The sequence below is a fragment of the Vombatus ursinus genome, unplaced genomic scaffold, assembly GCF_900497805.2.
Source record: "Vombatus ursinus unplaced genomic scaffold, bare-nosed wombat genome assembly UNPS02014774.1, whole genome shotgun sequence".
Taxonomy (NCBI): Eukaryota; Metazoa; Chordata; class Mammalia; order Diprotodontia; family Vombatidae; genus Vombatus; species Vombatus ursinus.
The window spans coordinates 18,170,742-18,191,798 of NW_020954552.1; the positions used below are offsets into that span (position 1 = coordinate 18,170,742).

General features: G+C 37.1%; 1 protein-coding gene across 1 annotated transcript in view; it reads left to right on the plus strand.

Annotated features, from left to right (window-relative positions):
- The window catches only part of MCCC2 (methylcrotonoyl-CoA carboxylase 2), an 83,319-nt gene that overhangs the window by 19,686 nt on the left and 42,576 nt on the right, over positions 1-21,057 (plus strand). Inside the window, exons 6-8 of the mRNA XM_027864322.1 lie at positions 3,134-3,246; positions 13,225-13,338; positions 18,348-18,412. Coding sequence (XP_027720123.1) covers positions 3,134-3,246; positions 13,225-13,338; positions 18,348-18,412 — 292 coding nt within the window. The remainder of the gene's footprint in view (positions 1-3,133; positions 3,247-13,224; positions 13,339-18,347; positions 18,413-21,057) is intronic.

Genomic DNA, 21,057 nt, shown 5'->3' on the forward strand with positions numbered 1-21,057 from the left:
GGGGGGGGGGGGTTAGGCAATGGGGTTAAATGACTTGCCCAGGGTCACACAGCTAGTGAGTGTTATGTGTCTGAGGCCAGATTTGAACTCAGGTCCTCCTGACTCCAGGGCCGGTGCTCTATCCATTGCGCCACCTAGCTGCCCCCCCAAAAATCAATTTATGTATTTATTTTTAGTTTTCGACATTCACTTCCATAAGATTTTGAGTTCAAATTTTCTCCTCATCTCTCCCCTCCCCTGTTTCATTTTTGTTTTTGTATCCTTTATATTTTGTCACATAGCAAGCATTTCATGCTTGTTGAATGAAAGAGTGAATGGATGATTGATTTGTGGTCTCATTGATGGGCAAACTCCCTCCAGTGATGTAGAGTGCAGCACAGTCTGTGGGACAGGTGATGCCCTCTCATAAATCCTCCACAAGGGGTCAGTCTGCTTATTAACTCAGGCCCTTCCTTTAGATCTTTTGATACTTTGTGGATGTGAATGAAACCTTCTTTCTGCCTCTTGGTTATCTCCTGCTTTTGCTCTGAGTGGCCCATTTTTTTCTCCATTCATTCCTCTCTCTTATCACAACTTTTATTCCCTTTCTCTGTGCCTCTCTGCTACCCTTTGGGTAACCTGTGACTGTTTCTTTAGTGCTCGAAATATTCTGTGATATAGAACCACACAGCATCACTGGAAGGATAGTGATGTTAAGAAAAGATGGGCTTCTGTTTCAGGGAGCAACTTGGGGTCATTTAAAGCTCTCTGCACTTTCCCAAAGGCTGTTCAGTCTGTTCATAGCATCTATCCCAGATAAAGGTGGGGATGGACCAGCTATATTGATTGTCCATCCAGCTATGTCCTAGTTTAGACATAGGCATTCTTGTTTTCTTCTTGGTGGACAATTAGACTAAACTCATGAGCGATTATGGGTTTCATGTAGGAGGCTCTGTGGTAATCTGGGACTTAATATGTTCTGCATATTATCCACAAACAGGAGCATCTGAAGGATCTCATTACTTGTAGGGAATCTTATTCTGATTTGGCCTCTGCTGGACAACTTCCACTACTGTGCTCTGGCTAGGACAAATCTTTGGTATTATACTTGGTTTGGGGCACCACAATTTAGGAGGGACATTGATAACTGGAGAAGGTTCAGAGTTAGGCAGATATGATGGTGAAAGGCCTCAAGTACATGCCACCTGAGGATCAGTTGATAGAATAGGATTGTTTAGCTTGGAGAAGAGAAGACTCAGGGGGAAATGATAACCGTCTTCATGCTTTTAAAGAATTATAATGTGGAAGAGGGATTAGATTTGTTCTGTTTATCCTTAGAGGGCAGAACTAGGAACAATTAGAAGCTGGGAGTGGAAGCCGGAAAGAGGCAGATTGAGACTGGATGTCAGGAAAAATTTTGTACTGTTTAGGGTTATCCAAATGTGGAGTAGGTAGTCTTGATAGTAATGAATTTTTTGTCATTGGAGATCTTGAAACAAAGAATGGATGAAGACTTGCTGGTTATATTGTAATAAGGATTCTTTTTTTGGGTATGGGTTGGACTAGATGGCCACTGCAGATTTTTTCCAATCCTGAAATTATCTGAGTCTGTGTAATACTGTGGGTGAGCACATATTTCCCTGTTTTATGCCTTGCTTGAGCATGTTGTTGAACAAAGTTATTTTTATTTCATCTTTACTCATTTACGTAGGTAAATATATATTTACATGTATATTAAACATTTGAAATTTTTTCCTTTGTACAAATGGAATTTGTTATTCTGTTCTCATTTTTCATTTTTTCTCCCTACAAATTGAAATATCAAAATAAATCAACCAATGTTTACTAAGCATCTTCATGCTGGGTACTGTAGGGGATTACAGAGACTTATAGATGCAGACTTTGCCCTCTTGAAGCTTGCAGTGAAGGTGGAGACAATGTATGGGTGCATGTATAGTGAAATAAAATATTTAATAATTTATAACATAGTTAAAGAGGTAAAAAAATAAAACAATTGACAGATGATTCATTCTGACAAAAAGTGCTTTAACAATTCAGAGGAGGAAGAGATCAACTTGGGATGGGGTGTTTAGGATGATGTAATGGTTGGGATTTGAACTGGATTGTGAAGGATGAATGGGTAATGGAAGGAAATGACATTCTAGGTGGAATTGACATGAGCAAAAATCCAGTGGTGGAAACAGGCACTGAGGAGGAGAATTTGGGAAGATAAGTAGTTGCAGATTGGCTGGAAGGTAGATGAGGTTCAGGTTATGGAGGGATTTGAGTGCCAATGATAAGTGATGTTAATGTCTTAAACAGTTTTCTGTATATTTAGCTGTTTTCTTGCTGGAGGGACACTTCTCTTATTTCTTTTCTTATTTATTTGTCATTAATATTTCTCCAATTATTTAAATCTGATTTTATTTGTATAAAAAGTTTTTTTTAAATAATTTTGTTTATATAGTTCCTGGGTTTGTTTTGGCAGGTATACTCCCAAGTATTTTATACTGTCTAGAATTATTTTAAATGGGATACCTCTTACTATCTCTTCTTACAGGGGTTTGTTTGTGATATGTAGGAATGCTGATGATTTATGTAGATTTACTTTATATCTTGCTACTTTGCTAAAATTATTAATTGTTTCAACTAAATTTTAGTTGAGTGGTGCTTTCCAAGTATATAATCATATCATCTGCAAAAAGACTTTTATTACCTCATCCCCTATTCTGATTCCTTCTATTTCTTTTTCTTCTTTTATTGCTGGGATTTCCAATACAATCTTGAATAAAACAGTGATAGTGGCATCCTTGTTTCACACTTGATCTTATTGGGAAGACTTCTAGCTTATCCCAATTAAATAGTGCTTGCTGATGGTTTTAGATAAATTTTTTTTATCAGTTTAAGGAAAAATCTATTTATGCCAATACTTTCAAATGTTTTTTAATAGAAATGAGTATTGTGCTTTATCAAAAGCTTTTTCTGCATCTATTGATATAATAATGATTTTAAAAAACTTTTATTATTGATATAATCAATTATGTTTTAATAGTTTTCCATATGTTAAACTATATCTACATTCCTGGCATAAATCCCACTTGATCATAATGTGTAATCTTTGTAATATATTGTCGTAATGCTCTTATATCTTTAGTTGATTCGGGAGGTGCAAACTTACCTCGACAAGCAGAAGTATTTCCAGATCGAGATCACTTTGGTCGCTCATTCTATAATCAAGCAATTATGTCTTCTAGAAATATTTCACAGGTAATTTTCTTATTTTTATTATGAACTTAATGATCATAAAACAAACTTCTCAACATGCAAAGAACAAAAGAATTGTATGTAAAACTGTGAACTGTTATATAGATTATGTTTTTTAAAAGTATGTATTAATTTAACAGGGTGATAACAAAATTGTCTTGTATGTGTACCCTTCTGAAACTTTTGGTTTCTTTTGTACATTTAAAAATATTTTATTGATTTTTTTTTTATCTCTGCTACTCACTAATCATTCCTTTCTGCTTTCCCCAACCCTGTAGAAGCTCTCCACTGTAATAAATACAGCCAAACAAAAAATAAATCAGTATCCTGTCCATGTTGGAAAATGAATGTCTCATTCTGCATTCATTGTCCATCATGTCTCTGATGTTCTTGTGGGAGGCATGCTTTATCATCAGCTAAAATCTTTCAGACTTGTTTTCTTTGACATAATTGTGGTCATTGTGTAAATTGTTACCCTGGTTTTACTCATTCGTTCTGAATCATTTCTGTCAGATCTTTCCAAGTTTCTTTGATTTCCTAATTTTTTGGCATTTCTTATTTCTCAGTAATGTTCCATTACACTTATATACCACAATTTGTTCAGCTGTTCCACAGTTCAAGTACAGCCCTGTAAATTTCAGTTCTTTGCTCTAACAAAAAGTGCTGCTATAAATATTTTAGTATATACGGATCCATTCCCTCCATCTTTAACCTGTTTGACAAGTAGAGCTTAGTAGTGATCTAGCATTTTTCTCTCAAGTAAAATCTAATGCCAGACCTCTTTTTTTTTGTTACAAATTGGAGAGGACTGTGGGTAGTTATGGGACAGGTCAGATACTGTCACGAAACATTTTCAGATACTAATGTTGGTTAGTTTCACTGAATCCTTGTTTTTCAAAATTCTTTATTAAAAGGGGATGGCTCCCTCAGGAGAAGAGGGGAAAAGGATATATTTAGAACTGAAAGTAGGGTAAAAAGAAGAAGAGCAATTAAAAAATTTAAAAATCTAAAGGTTCTGAGTTTCAACTCTATCTACTGCTTCTTGGAAAAGTTAACATTTTGTGCTTCATATGACTTTGCTAATGTGAGACTTGCACTTAGGGAGACTATGTATTATATTTCATATTTATTTTTAGGCCCTCAGGTCAATAACTATTTATTGTCAAGAAATTCAGTGTAAGCTATGTAAAGCTCCTGAGCATTTTCCCCCTTGTAAGTATTGATCTAAAATGTGGTACAGTGGAAAGAGCGCCGACTCTGGGGTCTCAGGAGTTGTTCAGACCCCACCTCTGGTGCTTGTGCCTTGTGTGACCTTGGCTTCTTAGGCCTTATCTGTAAAACAGAGGAGTTGAACTAGATGGCTTCTGGAGTCCCTTCGAGCTCTCCAATTGAATTGTTCTCTCCAGAGTTGCCAGTGGTCTCTTGTCCAGTCCAGTGACCTTTTCTCAGTGCTCCTTGACCTCTCTTCAGCCTTTGACATTCTTGATCACCTTCTCCTCATTGACATTTTTTTTTCTGGAGGTTTTCAGGACACCGCTCTCTCCTGGTTCTCCTCCTGCCTCTCTGAGTGCTCCTTCTCTGTCTCCCTTTTCTGGGTCTTCATCTCAGTGGAGCCTGCTAGCTGTGGGGGTTTGCCAAGGCTCTGGTCTGGGTCGTGTTATCTTCTTTTTCTGTACTCTTTCTCTTAGTGAATTCTTCAGCTCCCATGGATTCAGTGATCCTCTCTACACCGATGATTCATAGATCTCTTTATCTAGCCCTCGCTTCTTTTTTGACCTCCAGTCTTGCGTCTCCAACTGCCTGTTGGATAACTCATACTGAATGTCTCATAGACATATTAAAGTCACTGTGTCCAAAACTTGTGTACCCAGTACACAGCTTGGCACATAGCAAATGCTTATTGATTGAACAGTCCAACTAGTTGACTGACAGAATTAATCTATCTCAGGGTTTAAGATAGAATTTAAAACACTGGTGTTTTAGAATGTCACTGAGAACTTTTGTCCACAAATGAGCTTTTGCCTTATAATGGTGGAAGTAATTCTTCTAGGCCTCAGTTTGGAGCGTGGTTTTCTTGAAGTCAGTTGTGGGCTCAATTCCTGCATCAGACACACCAACTCTGTGACTAGGGGCAGAGCCTCTGTTTTTTCATATGTAAAGTGGGTTCACCACTGTTGTAATATCTATGTTACAGGGTTGTTGTGAAGAAAGTATCTAAAACACTTCACAGTTTTGTATTCCTGTTCCAGTTATTTTGTAGACATCCAAGTCCTTGGGTTTGTTGCTGGCTCCTTTCTTTGATTTTGTCTACCAGTTACTATTTTTCCTCTCGTAGTTGCTGTCATCTATAGAATCTTGCTTGGTGGGTCATAGGTTCACATATTTTGAGATACATTATTTATAAATGACAGAATTGAGGCCCAGTAGTTTAAGTGGCTTGCCCAAGGACACATAGGTGGTCAATAGGAAAGTTGGGACATAGGGAGACAATTTTCTTCTTTCTTGTCACTTTTTAGTTTTAAGGCTCTCTAGTAGATTTGCAAAACTCAAGGAAAATATATATTTCCTATACCTTGTTAGGTGTACTCCATTCATAGCCAGAGCCTGTTATTTCTGTTATTTGACAAGTGGCTCTGAAATCCATTTCCTGTTGTTCTGCATAATTTTCTTAACCTTTCACTGTCCATGGCTGATTATATTCATGTCTAGTTACATATCCCAATAAACAAAAGCCCCAAACTAAAATTATTTTATAGCTTAGCCAAATATAGTTAGTTACCTATGTGTCAACTGTGACATCTTGTTGTTGTTCAGTCATTTAGTCATATCTGACTCTTTGTGACCCTGTGGACCATACTGTCTGGGGTTTTCTTGGCAAAGGTACTGGAGTAGTTTGCCATTTCCTTCTCCAGTGCATTAAAGCAAACAGAAATTTGCCCAGTGGACTTGCTCAAGGTCACACAGCTAGTAAGTGTCTGAGGCCAGATTTGAACTCAGGTCTTCCTGACTCTAGGCCCGGTGCTTTATATCCCCTTAGCCATCTAGCTGCCTAACTGTGACCTCTACAAGTAGATTTTTTTACTCTTAGGGTATTATTTTTTCTTAAAAGATTAAACCAAGCATTTTCAGTGTAGCCAGAAACAGGTAGTAAGATGAGATTTTCTCCTTGCCTATACCAAGTGTTTTGTCTTTTTAAAAAAGAAACAAGTGGCAGTTTGATATCAGCATTTTACTCTCTTAGAGCCTCTTGTAGAACAGAGCACATCAGGTTATTATGATTGAAATATTTGTGCCATTTTAACTTCATCCTTTTCAAAACTGTTTTATATCATACTTCTGGTTCACTTGTCATTTTCCAGGGTCTAGTTATACATTCCTTTTGGTTTTAAATATTTTTTGCTGCTCATTTAAAGAAGTATTTTACATTTGTCAGAGGCTAGAAGAGATGGCAGTGAAATCAGACTAATTTTATATTTGCAAGAAAATAGGAAATTTTAGAGTATAAGATTGAGAAACTCGAAACTATGTCAAAAGTGTACTCAGCATCACATGTAGGATTTAATTATCCAATTGATATAATTCCCTCTAGCACAGATAATCAAAGGTATTGAACTAGTAGCTGTTGGTCAACTGGTATAGTAGTATCAATAAAAACTTAATAGCTATTGATTTATACTTATTTGGTAGTTTACAGTTTTTTTGTGATGGATTATTGAATGGTCAGTTGAAAATCTTTCTTCCTAGCTACAGTTTGTCTGAGTAGGATGTTGGATCTTAAGTAACTCATCTTTTATGGTACCTTTCCCCAGGTGTTCAGAGTTCCTTTCCTCCCATTTACCTTCATTGTTATTCTTTTGAATGACTGTTTGTCTCGATTTTTTCAAATGGAAAAATTGAGGAGAGTTGGAGAAAAAAATCTTTTGATTTCCAGCCTGAGATTCTTTTTCCATTGGAGACTACCCTATAACATAGCCTGTGTTTTTGTAATGCAAACAAAATAAGCATGTATTTTGTAAGCAATTGGATCTGGATGATAATAGAATGTTTTTTAAAAGGCCTTTTCCCGATACAACTTTCATACATTTTATTTTATATCACATTGTTTTCATGGAGGAGTTAAAAATCTGGAAATACTTCCCATCTCCAATTCTGTTTTCTCTTACGGTCCAGAACTTCATTGTCTGACTCCTTTTGGAGTAGGTGATGAATGATACTACTTACGAATTATATAGATGAATCCTTGCCCTTCCATATCTTTCCTTATTTTTTTTTTTGTTTCAATACTCGTACATACCATCTGCTCTCGTCGCATGAGGAGAAGATCCCTGAATACTGTGTGATGGTTCACTCTAGACTAACTAGACACCATGTGAATAAAATGACCTTGCTTAGCAGAGGCAATACTGAGACTAATGAGGGAAACTGTGATTTCAGAGGAAATTTGCTAATTTCACCCAATTATTTCTACAATGAGGTGATTTATTTAATGCTATGCCATACAAATAAACCAGATATACAGGTGGGAGTTACTCTTCTGTGGCTTGTTTATGTATGTTTATACTTTTGTCAAGCTGTCAATCTTGTTCTATATCTTTTCTCCATTTCACAGCTTTTCTTAGGAGAGTCTATCCTTATTACCTGTTTTCTCATTTCCCAGTTGGTACTCAGTACCTTGCACTGTGACTTGGTGACTCCGTTATTTGACTAAAACTTCCCTCTTCAAGGTTACTAACTACCTCTTAGCTGCTGAATCCAGTGGCTTTTTTCTCAGTCCTTATTCTACTTGCCCACTCTTCAGCTTCTGACACTGATCATCTCTTGTTCCTAGACTTCTTGGCTTCTGTGCTGCTCTCTTTTGGTTCTCCTCTTACTTGTTTCCCCTCTTAACCTTCATTGTTGGATCATCTTCTTTCTCCTCCAGCCTACCAAGGCACTTCTAAATTGTTTTGTATCTTTTCTTCTTTCTCTGTACTTCCTCCCTGGATAAACTTATCAGCTTCCACAGGTTCAATTATCATCTTTATGCAGATGGCTCCCAAATTTCTAGCCCTATTCTCTCTCCTGAATGCCAGTCCCATTCTAACAACTGAATGTGAGACATTTCCACTTGGAGGTCCCTTAAACATCTCAAACTCAATATATCCAAAATAGAACTCATTACGTTTCCTGAAAAACCTGTCATTCCTCCAAACTTCCTTGTTTCTGATGAGAGTCTCATCATCTTTTTAGTTACTTAGATTTGCAACCTTGGAGTTTTCCTTTTGCCCTCATTGTCCCCATATTAATCATTTGCCAAGTCTTATTGATTCTACTTCCATGGTACTTTTCCCATCTGTCCCCTACTTTCTACTTACACGGTCTCTATCCTGGGCCCTCATTGCCTCTGATTTGGATTATTGTAATAGCCTCCTAATTGGTTTCTTTGCTTCCAGGATCATCTCTTCATTCATAATCGTCATCTATACAGCTGCTGTATTGATAATACTGAAACACAGATCTGACCATGACAGTCCCCTATTCAGGAAGCTTTAGTGACTTCCTATTGCTTCTTCGATAAAGTACAAACCACTCATTTAAAGTCTGCCACAATTTGGCTCCTGCCCACCTTTCTAGGCTTATTTCTTTTCTTATCTTTTCTTTTTTAAAATTTTATTGCTGTGTTTTGTTTTTACAAACATTTTCAGATTAGTCCATTCTGTGAGATCTGTTGTAACAAAGTGCAATAATTAAGCAAAACTAAGAATATAGTGACCTTATTTGAAAAAGGATGAAACATTTCATATCTCTAGTATCCTTCTACCACCTTTTTAATTAAAAAAAAAATTAACAGAAATCTGTTTTCTCTTCCTCTTACCCCTTGCCCTATTGAAACAAAAGAGAATTTTAATATTGTCGTCCTTACGCACTCTTCATTCTAGTCAAACTGGACTATTAGCTGTTCTCTAGACACAATCTCTCCCCCGTTCCATCTCCCACATTCATGTCTTTGCATGGTGGTCTTTCATGTAGCATAATGCACTGTTGGCTTGACTTTGGTTCATTCAGAGCTGTGGTGCCACCCACTCTTGATCCTCTGGGTGTTAAGTGTTCTTTCTCTCTTGAAATGACTACATGTTAACTATTTTATACATATTTGGTATTTACTCCTTCTTATACATGTTGTATTAAAAAGTAAGCTTTTTTATGGCAGGGACAGTTTAATTTTTGTATCTGCTGTATGTAACTCAGTACCTTGCTACATAGTAGATGCTTAATAAGTTGTTTAATTGAGTGAAATCTTTATTTCTTCTCGTCTTTCCTTTTAATAGCCATAAGGTGGCCTGTAGCATGCCCAGCAGCTTGGTCTTTTTGCTTTTGTGTTAGAGGAAGCCTGTTTTTGAGGTGTTCTTTTCTGTTTTCTACTTCTTAGTCTCTACTTTGGGCTTTCAAATGTTTTAATTGGTGAGGAGGCTGACTTTCGCCTCCTTTACTGGAATTTACACTTTGAGTTCTTTGGGCACTACGGTTAGGGAACTGAAAAAGGAAGCTGGACCAGCCTATGGGTGACGTTGCAGACTTGTCATAAACTGCATAGAGATGGGGCTTCATTTATTAACTTTGCAAGTGGCTTTTACCTTAGGGTGAGAGGTCTATGAAATGAGATCATGACAAATTTCAGGAATATAACAGCCAATTAAAAACACTCCTCCTTCTTCCTTCCTCCCTCTCATTTCCCCCCTTTCTCCCTTTCTTTCTCTCACACAAACACATACACTCATACATATACAGCGTTTTTGCTAGCAAAGTAAATAATTTTTAAAGAGATCAAAAATAACATGGATATTATCTATATGTGTGTATATGCTATCTAATACAGACATCTCTGCTTTTATTTGGAAGTTCCTATTCAGTAATATGCTATCATAGTTACATACACACACATAAAATGTATCATATGTAAATCATTATATATGCATGTATATATACATGCATATATGTATATGTGTTTATGTGTATATAACTCTCTATATATGTATATTTCTGTATGTTAAGAATTAACATTTCACTTAATAGTCCCTCATTTGGGCTACAGTTTTGCCCTCCGTGGAATGTGTTGTCATGTTAGGAAGTGTGTTGATGCAAAGAGAATTGGGCTTGGGCTGGGATTCTTATAATCTAGCCATGGTTTAGATTCTTATAATCTAGCCACTGGTCAGATTCTTATAATCTAGCCAATAGCTCACTAATGTTCAGACTCCTTAAGAGTCTGCCCAATATGACGGATGTTCTAATAAACCTTGTCTTTGGCTGAAAAAAAAAAAGATAATTGGGCTTGGATACTGGCTGAGAATGATACCTCTTGCTTTACTCATGAAAACATTAGAGAATTTTGACTCTCATAGTTCTATTGCTTCATTTGTAGTGTTTTGGGGAGCAGGGAGGGGAAGAAATTTGCAACAAAAGTTCTTTGCCTGTAATAGACACTTAATAAATATTTATTGAATTGAATAAATCATTGTAGTGTTTTTTTCTCTTCCGTGTTCCTGGGCTAGTATAAAACCCCATTTGTGATTTAGGTAAATATATGATTGACTTACAGGTAAATATGTGGCTTAGTTTTTATCTTTTGAATGTGTAAACAGTTTCTACTTTACAAATATACTCAGAATTTTTCCTTGAAACGCTTGTAAACAGAGCTTGTTCCCAGTCATCTCTGGGGGTGTTTGGATATATATTTTTATTAAGTTGCTTAGTTTTCATCAGTTCTGGAGTGACATTTCTGTTCTTTTGCTTATGTCTGAGTGATGGGGTGTTTTTATTTTGTCTGGTATCAAAGCAGAAGAGATTACTTTGGCTACATAGACATAAGCACTTTAGGATTATGGGGATTAGAGAAAAAAATGTGTCTTCCAGGATATTTGATGTAGCTTTAGCAAAGTGGTTTAATATATATCCTGAAATATATATTCTAGCAATTTTTCCACTTTTCATTTGTGTCACTTTTCTACCATATGGCAGATCTTACAGGTTTTTCCCTGAAAAAGCATTTAGCTTCCTTTTTTTTCCTTTTTAGTCTTATTTCTTTGCCAGATTATTCCACTCTTGTTTTTCTCTCACTAAAACTTACTGACAGTTTTTTCTCTTCTCTCTTTTCCCCTTCTTTCAGTTGTTGCTTAGCTGTGCTGTGTGTATTTCTTTTCATTTCCCCCCCACCCCCATAAATCATTCCCTTTTAACCTCTTACATCATTAGGGTAGTTCTCCAGATTTCCCAAGTTTTCCTTCTTTTGGGTAGTGGAATATTTTGAGCTGAACCTAGTGTTCTAGTATGGAGAACAGGTTGATAACATGAAATTTTGTACTTTAATTCTATTGGCCTTTATTTTTTTTCCTTAACTGAAATGTTTTGACAGGTACCAAGGTACATTTCAACACACAATTTTATTTTATACACATTAAAATAAATTGAAGAGGTACCTTTACTCTCATCTATGATAACTTTTCTTATCTGGGGGAAAAATCTTCCTGTTGACTTCTCCCACTTAAAATGCTTTTTTTTACTTTTCATATTTGTAATAGTATTACCATTGTGGCTTCCTTTTGTAATCTCTCTTTAGCAGATATTTGCATGCCCCTAAAGAAAAATAGTGTGCATAATAACAAAAATGTCTTTCCTAAGGTTTTTTTTTTGATAGCTGTGATATATTTTACCTACTGTGGCTAGGTGATTCATCATATTATTAATTTCTACCTCATGCTTATTAGTTAGCCAGCCATTCATCTATTCTTCGTGCTATACTAAATGAAACAAGAAGTTTTATATAATAATAATAATTTTGTATTTATAGTGTGCCTTATTCAAAAGAATGCAAAACATTTGCAAATCTCATTTTGTTAGTCTTAGCAGTAAGCCTGCATTACTACCATAACCTCTGCTACTAGTTTTGGTTTGCTTTTAAGATAACTAGACTATTTGAGATATAGTTTTGAAGGTTATTTATTTGCGTGGGGGAAATTCCTCATGAGCAAAATAGACCCTTTAGCCAAACCATTCTTTAAAAAAATAACAATTGACATTTCCCACCAAACACTCAAACCAGACACTTCAAAATACATTCCCTAAAAAACAGCTAGTTTGTTATACCTGTCTTTGACAGGAATCAGGGCTGTATCTTTTAATTTTGATGACATAATACAGGCAACTATTGTTGACCAAAGGTTTGCTGCCTCCCTATGTTGACTTTACTTTTATTTTGTTTATTGTTATTTTGGCTCTATTTTCTGTTTTCTTTATCCTGCGTTAATTCACTCAAGTCTTTACATATTTCTCTGAAATCTTTATATTCATCTTTAGCTAGTCAAAGCATTTTGCCCCAAAGAACCTCAAATTCACAGTTTAATTTAAATACTCCTCTCCTCTAGCCTATCATTATCATATACACCCACTAGTGTACCACACCTTTGGCACTAGCCTAGGACCATCTCTTATGGCCTGTGGGGCCATACTTGCTGCAGAGTGGTGTTGCAAGGGAACCTACATTTCAGACCTCCCCTTTCACCCCCACAACCTCCCATTTCCCTTTTATTGAGCATGCAACCTAAGGCCTTTTAGGTAAATAATGTATTTTAGTTCTTTATGAGAAAAGGCCCTAATACCTATCGTAAATTATTATCTTTCCTTTAAACTATCCTATTAAAATAATGACACTTCAGAGTGACCAGTTTTGGTCCATGTGAGCTTTGCATACCTTAAGACAGGCCACATATTTAAGTCTTTTTACTACCATCATACCTTCTTAGGTAAGTGATGAAAATGCCCCCATTTTAAAATTGAGGTACAGAGACTGACCAGTAGCTTACTTTGGTTGTGGCAACAAATGTGGAGATAGAATTAGGGTCTTTAGATCAGCAGTCCTGATGACACCATTCTGCCTTTTGATTTACCTTTCAGGCCCATATGTTATGATTCTGCAGCTTGTATTTTGTATGTGTTTGATTCCAGATAGCAGTGGTAATGGGATCCTGTACAGCGGGAGGAGCTTATGTTCCTGCAATGGCTGATGAAAGTATCATTGTTGCCAAGCAAGGTACCATTTTCCTGGGAGGACCCCCCCTGGTAAGTGAACAGTCGTCTGTAACCAACTGATTTATAGCATTTTACATTTTTGTGCCAGAGGGAAAAACCATAGTGTCTGATAGATTGGAAATTCTTTTGAGTATTTCCCTCAGCACCTTAGCACAATGATCTATACCTATTGGGCCAGTAAGTGTTTGTTGAGTTGAATTAAAGACTTGGAAGTTTCATGTTTGTTTTGAACAAATTTATTAGTAACATTTTCTTTAAGGACAATAGGATTCCTGGTTTTTAGAAGAGTTGGTGGCAGACATACGTTTGGAGGCTTACATTTTCATCAGTTATCTCTATCCCCCCATCTGTAAAATGTGAAATGTTAAAGGAAAGGAGTTCATTAACTCTTGGCTTTTATATGAAAAGAGACTTACTGTCCAAAATGAGGAAAGTTCAGTTATGGTTGAAATCTGGTACCTAATTCATCTCATTGGACATAGGCCTGGAATAATTGTGAATTTTTCTTAAGGTATTTGAGACCATGTTACCTGATGCTGTGAACAACCTAAATGCACCAGGACAGACATTTCTTGTTTTTACAGTTGATTTATTCTTAAGACTTAATACAAAGTTTGACAACGGTCTCATTTATCTTTTTAATCTATTAGTTTACTTCTTTTTGTTTATTAAGCATTACAGAATATTACCGGTGTAGTGGTTTATTTTAATTTGAAATGTAGTTGGTTAAAATTGCTTGTCATTATGCTCACATTTATTTCTGTAAAGTGTTGGAGGCCTTTTATGACATTAAGTCTAGAAAAGTGATGAACATACTATGCCAACTGACTGAGTTGTGGCAGACCAAAGAGCTGCCCAATAAAAGGATATAGAGTGGCAATTTGCAAGAAGTTGCTTGAACTTGAAGATAAAGGGGCCATAGTGTGTACTTGCCTGTGACACTGGGTATACTGTAGGAGAGATGGAGAGGAAAGTAGCAGCCAAATTGTTTTGCTTCCAGAAAATGAATAAGTAATGATCCTTTGTACAGTGTATTTCAGGCAAGAAGGTATACATAAAAGGGCTTATTCTTAGAAACAAAATAAGTTTCTTAATTTTTGGTGATTTTTCTTAAAATGAGGGATAGGATATAAAAAATTGGATGCTGAGGACAGGGGAGCTAGAAAGCTCTATGGTAAGACTCCACCCACCTAGCTTGGTGACTTTGTGTGGAAGCCTCTTAATCATTCTAATGATTTTCTAATCTCTAGAATGACTGGGGTTGGATTGCAAGGTTCCTTTCAGATATAGCATGCTGTGATGCTTTCAGTCAACAAGCATTTATTGAGTACCTACTGTGTGTCAAGTATTGTGCTTGGGCCTGGGGATACAAAAGCAAAAGTGAAACAATTCCTGCCCTCAAGGAGCTTACATTTTCTCTGGGAAACCACAAACACACATAAACATAGATAGATAGAAAATAAAGACAAGGTATTTTGAAGGTGGGGATGGAGTACAATGAAAGGCTTAAGTCATCATTGCAAGAACACTCACTATTCCTTGCTCTAAGTTTGCTTTCTAAGGGGCATATCAACTGCCACAGCTCCAGGGTGGACTTGGATTGCTTGCCCGGGCTTGTTTGCAGCCCCCCCTGGTGAAGCAGGTCCTTTGAAAGCCCCTTTTCAGCATAAGGAGAGACTCTCCTTTGGCCCCATTTTTACTGTATGGAGTAAGAGGAAGCAAAAAGTATTGTTTAGAGAGCCAGCCTTGAAGTCAGAGAAGACCTGGGTTCAAGTTCTGGCATGCTCAGCAAATCATTTGACTATGCAGTACTCCAAGCAGCTATTGGGGTTTATAAACTTGAGAATATTTGCCAGTCTGTATTCGGAAGAGAAGTTTCCTCACCGAAAGTAAGATTAGGCTAAAACAGCAATTAGTGACATATTACCTGAGGACCTTGCAGGGGTAGATCTTGGTGGCAAGTGAAAGAGAGAGCCAGTTGAAAAAAACAACTCAGAAGCTGTTCTTGTTTATATAGTGGGGCATCCCTACCCTGATAAAATCATAATTATGGCCAAAAAACTTGAGAGTAGCCATTCAGTAAGGCGGGAAAAATTGAGACTAGTGAGTCTTTAAGCACAAGCTTGATGATTTTTTGTATGTCTGATTGATTTCTGTTTACAAAGGAAATGGTGTGGGTTAGAACTAGGCAATATCTAGGGTAAAAGCTAGACAACATTTTAATACATTAAAATAATCCTACTAATAGGTTAATAAAAAAGAAGTTGGTTGCCTCAGTGTGATAGTTATCAGATGTCCCACTTCATGGATTTGTCTTTAGCAGTTTACTAGAGGAAAACTACTTTGAATAACAGCTCTTTAAGGTCTACCAGAGAGATAGTCCTACTTGAGTAATTTATATCTCTAGAAGACATTTTTAAGAAAAACCCTTGTCCAGGGGTGGGAAACCTTGGGCCTCGAGGCCACATGTGGCCCTCTAGGTCATCAAGTGAGGCCCGTTGACTAAATCCAAACTTCACAAAACAAATCCTTTTTGTAAAACTTGTACTCAGTCAAAAGGTCCCATCCAAGGTCCTTGTCTGTTTACTTTGAGTTTCCTGAGGTTTGTGAGGAAGAAATCAGTCTGTCTAAGCAGTTGTATGAGAGTTCACTTGTTATAACTTTCCATAGCCTACCACTACTGAAAAGTTGCAAAAGTTGATAGTGTGAGATTCTAGAGAAATCATCAACTGTTTGTTTTGCTACCTTTTAAAAAAAATCTAACTTAACATATGAACTTTTCATTAAATTATTTTTGTCAATTTAACAGTCATTAGTAAATGAACATTGCAGGATGCCAAGAATAGGGAAGAAGATAGTATAAGGAAGTGAGCTATCACTTAATGTACATTACATTACATTTTGTTATATCTCTCACTAACCTGAACTTTTTCATTTAGTAGGATGAGTTGTTTGATTTGAAATGTTTTCAGTTTTAGCTTTCTACCACTTAGCACTAGAGCATGCTCAATTAATATTAATGAGTGATGAAATCTTTTGGCTTTTAGTCTTTTAAAAGACACCTTAATCAGATCCCTCCAAATAAAAAACCATCCCAACAGCCTACTATTACAGTGTATCTGATTGTGTTTATTCCTTTTTGCACCTTTAAATAACCACACAACTGTTTAAATTTGTTAGTGTGTAGACTGAATGTTGTTTAACAGAAGAAATATTGTTTCCAGATTCCTTGGGAAGATGACTAAGAGCACATTTCTGGAGGTACATAATTTCCTCCTTCCAACTGGATTAATGCTTCATTTAAAAAGCTTTTGACGTAGGGATTATTAAAAAGTCATTTCTGTTCTAGTATTTTAGACTAATGCTACATTATAATAAAAGCTTCCACTATTTGAAGAGAAGGACAAAGTAAAGTAATCAGCTGAAAGGAGGACTAAGTACCAGTTCTTAAATGATGAAATTGGCATTTAGAACTGAATGACTTTTCTGTCTCATTCCTATTAGGATTTCTCAGATGCTAATTAAGTCCTTTTACATTTGTCACCCGGCCTTTCTTTTTATTGCCTGGTTCCAGTCATCAGGGAATGGAGAATTGTATTGGTCAAAGTTCATCGATTTCTGTGTAAACTTGGGCATTTTGTCAAACTTTACGTATTGCACAAAATAGTTCTCTTTGAAAATATAAATGTATTATAATCACAGGAGGGTGGTGTTTTTTTTTATTTTTTATTTCTTTATTTTTTTGGGGGGCAGGAAATTAGTGTAATGAGGAGATGAAAAGCAGTCAGCATTATGTCTCTGTGTAGAACTTTAGTGTGGTTAAACTAAATTTGTTTAATTTAAATGTTTCCTTCTGCAGAAAAAAATTTGGCCAAATAAAAGGAATTAGATGATGGTTTTGGACATTTGGAGATTAATTTCAGGTTGTTTTTTAGGTAAATCTTAGGTCAAATGAAGTATTTCACATTCATGAATAGTTTTAGGCCTGTATAAGCGTGAGTCTTGGGTCAAAAAAAAATTAGCCAACGGTTAGAAAGGACATTTTTAGTTTGGAGAGCTTGAGGTGCCTCTTCATTATATTTAATTTTCACTAAAAGGACAAGATGTTAAATGTAAAGAAACTGCACAGATATGTGGTAGGACCAAGACCAAACCTTAAACCCAGTTCACTCTGGAGCTCATGGATTGGACAATAGGTCCCTGCCCAAGTGCCACTGAATGGTTATTTTTTTGGGCCCTCCTGGATCAGAGTGAATGTAAATAGTAACTGTTTCTCTTTTGACCAACAACCCTGAGGGTCTTTCCTTCCCAGTTTGATTTTTTTTTTTTATTAAAGGGGCCATCCCTTGACTCACTTCTTAAAGAGGCCTATTCACTGAATGGGCCTTGCCTCATTCAAAGTGAGAACCTGAAAAAACCCTGGCTTAAAAGGGCCAGGGTCTCCCATTGCATCCTGAGCCTTCTCCAGTCATCTTTATGAATATCTGGCCACTGGACTCAGATGGCTCTGGAGGAGAAAGTGAGGCTGGAGACCTTGCACAGCCCTCTCTCACTCAAATCAAAGTCAATTGCAAGTCATGCATTATCTCCCTAATGTCATGGTCCTCTTCGGGAATGAAGAACAAACACACAACAACATTTTTAAGTTATACCCCCTTTCAGGTGTAAACTTTTGAAACTGATTATGTGGATTTATGAACCTGATTCATGTTGGGAGAGACCTACTGTGGTCTTCCAGGTGGAATTGCCTTTAAACATCTCTGGTTAGTTGGGTGTTTATTTTATGCTGGCACTTCTTCAAAGGAGAAGATTGACAGACTCTACCTGATAACCTTTTCCATTTTTCAAAGACTCTTATCTTTTTTCAGGATTGATGTATATACTGTGGGATTCTTCAGTCTTGTGGGAAGGAGGATAATAGCTGTAGTTGGTTTAGAACATAGTCATCTTGGGGGAACATTGTGGATCCTCATTTATGGACAAAATCTTTCACTAAAGATAGAATCCTATATACTCATACTAATTCTTTGTTTTTGTAGGTTAAAGCAGCAACTGGTGAAGAGGTATCAGCTGAGGACCTTGGAGGGGCTGACCTGCATTGCAGGTGAAATTGAGAACCCATTAAAAAAATCATCCCAACTAAATCATCCCTGCCAAAACAGATGGCTGTACATCTTGTCTTTGATTATCTGTGTCTAAAGCCAATTCCTGATGCTATTAGAATTGTGTTCTTAAGAAAATCAGCCTGCTTACTGTAGCCAAAGGGGAAAGAGAAGAAGCAGAATTCTCTTACCATTGAAGAGTATAACTTCAGTTTCCAACAGGTGCAGTAAACCTTCTCGTCTCCCTGAGGTACTTGCTTTGTAGAGCATGAAGCTCTTTTAGGAGGTGAGGGAATGAAAATAGAAAGATAAGCAATGACTGATTTTTAATTGGTGAGGTTTTTTTTTTGAGAAACAGTAACTTCATGTGTGTAAAGTTTTACTACCAAAAATAATTTTTTGGAAGTCTGACTTTTAAGGGAGTTTACTTCAAATGTGTTCATTTATTGAGCCCTTGTTACATGCTCAGCACTTTGTTGGATACTGTGGGAGCTTTCGAAGAAACTGAGAAAGTTGTCTCTACTTGAGAGAATTTATGAGTGAATTATGTAGATAATGTGTATATAAATTTCTGAAACAATGAAAGAAAAGTTACAAAGCAACTGGTATCTTTAGGATCTGAAAAGCCACCTATGTATCTGGGCCTCACTGTCCTCATACCTCAAATGACTAGGTTGAACTAGATAATATGTGGAGCCCATTCCAGCTCTAATGTGTCAATTTGTAGTATGTTACCAAATGGTGCTGAAGGGAACTGTCTGCCATAAGTGCAGAGTGAAGAAATCATCAGAATGGAGTAAGATTGATCAGGGAAGGTTTCTTGAAAGATGTTGTCTTGAATAGGACTTTAAAGGAATGAGGATATTTGTTTTAGCAGAGTGGAAACAGAATAGCATGTCAGGTGAAGGGAAGCCAAGTGAGCAAAGGCACCAGGATAGGAAGGGGCAAAAATGTATGTGGTGGACCAGTCACAGAGGGCCCAAGTGGGCAACTAATCATAACTGACCCTTCTGAAGTAGCACTGAAGGGTTTACTAAATGCTTTGTAATCATTCTCTTTTTGGGGCCTATACTACAGGTGATTTTATCCCAGTTTTATAAATGAGGAATGGGGAGTTGGAGAGGTTGAATGACTTTGTGGGGTCAAGATGTGTCAGAGGCTAAATTTGAATCCATCTCTCTTATTCCAAGTCTAGTGTTCTATCCACCATTCCAGGCTGTGTCCCTAAGAGTTAACTTAGAATCAAAACTTAGGAGTTTAAAGGGACCTCAGGGGTCCATGTAGTCCAGCCTAAACCAGAATGGCCCCTGCAGCATATTCAGTAAGTGTTCATCTGGCCTCCAGTTAAAGATTTCTAGTGAGGGGGAGGACTGTGTCCTAACTCTAATTGTTTTTCTTTTAAGTTGCTTTGTTGGTGTTCTTTTCTTTTTTTTTCTATATCATTATCACTTCTTGGTAACTCTTTGTACTCTGTTCCTTCTTGCTAACTCTAATTGTTAAAGATGTTTTCCCTTGTATTTTATCCTAGAAGCAAGACTGAGCTTCTTGAATTTATTGATTAGGGGAAAGACATGGGCCGACCTGTGCTTTAGGAATATTATTTTAGCATGAGTGATGTATTGACTGGAGAGGAGAGAGACTGGAAGGTTGGGAGACCAATTAGGCTCTTAGAGTAGTCCAGGTGAAAGTGAGGAGAGTCTACACTATGGTAGTGGTTGTGTGACTGGAGAGATGGGAATGAAGATGCAGGATACCTTATAGAGTAGGGGTTCTTAACCTTTTTTATTTTTTATTATAGATTCCTTTGGCAGTCTGGTACAGCTTATGGACTCTGTCTCAGAATAATTATAATTATTGTGCCTATATTCATAAGTGACAGAAATACTATATTTCATTTGGAGGCACCTTTTTTCCTATTAGAGTCCACAGACCTCCTTCTATAATTTCCTATCATAGAGGAAGAGTCAGTAAGATTTGGTAACTGATCAGGTGTGACAAAGAGAAAGAAGGAAGAGTTGGGAATGACTCTGAGGTTGTGAACATGAATGTCAAGAAGGAGGGTGGTGTGCTTAGTAGGCAATATAGAGGTTAGGAAGGGGGGAAATGTTTGGAGGAAAGATATGATGCCTTTGGGATGTCTAGTAGGTATTTGGTGACATTCACCTGGTGTTGCACAGGAGAGAGACTAGGGCTGGATGTGTAGATCTGGTAGTCATCTGCTTAGCAGTGCTAGTTGAACCCTTGGGAGTTGATGAGATCACTCGAGACAAAAAGTATAAAAAGAAGGTTAGACAGAGCCCTTGACTACACCGGACCACCGGGGGATGATTAGAGCTACGAGGGACCTGAGAGGCCATCTAGTCCAGCCTCCTCATTTTGCAGATGAGGAAATTGAGATTTAGAGAAGTTTTGTCACTTGGCAGAGTTGGGATTTGCATGGAGGTTCTTTGACTACAGATCTAGCATTTATTCTACTATAACATTGAGATAGAATGGCCAGACAGGGAGCAGGAGAACCATGAGAGAGCAGCATCACAGAACTCAGGCCAGATAGTGTCCAGCAAGATAGAGTGGTCAGCAGTATCACATGCTGCAAGGTGGTCAAGAAGGGTAAGGACAGAGAAAAGGCCATTGGATTTGGCAGTAC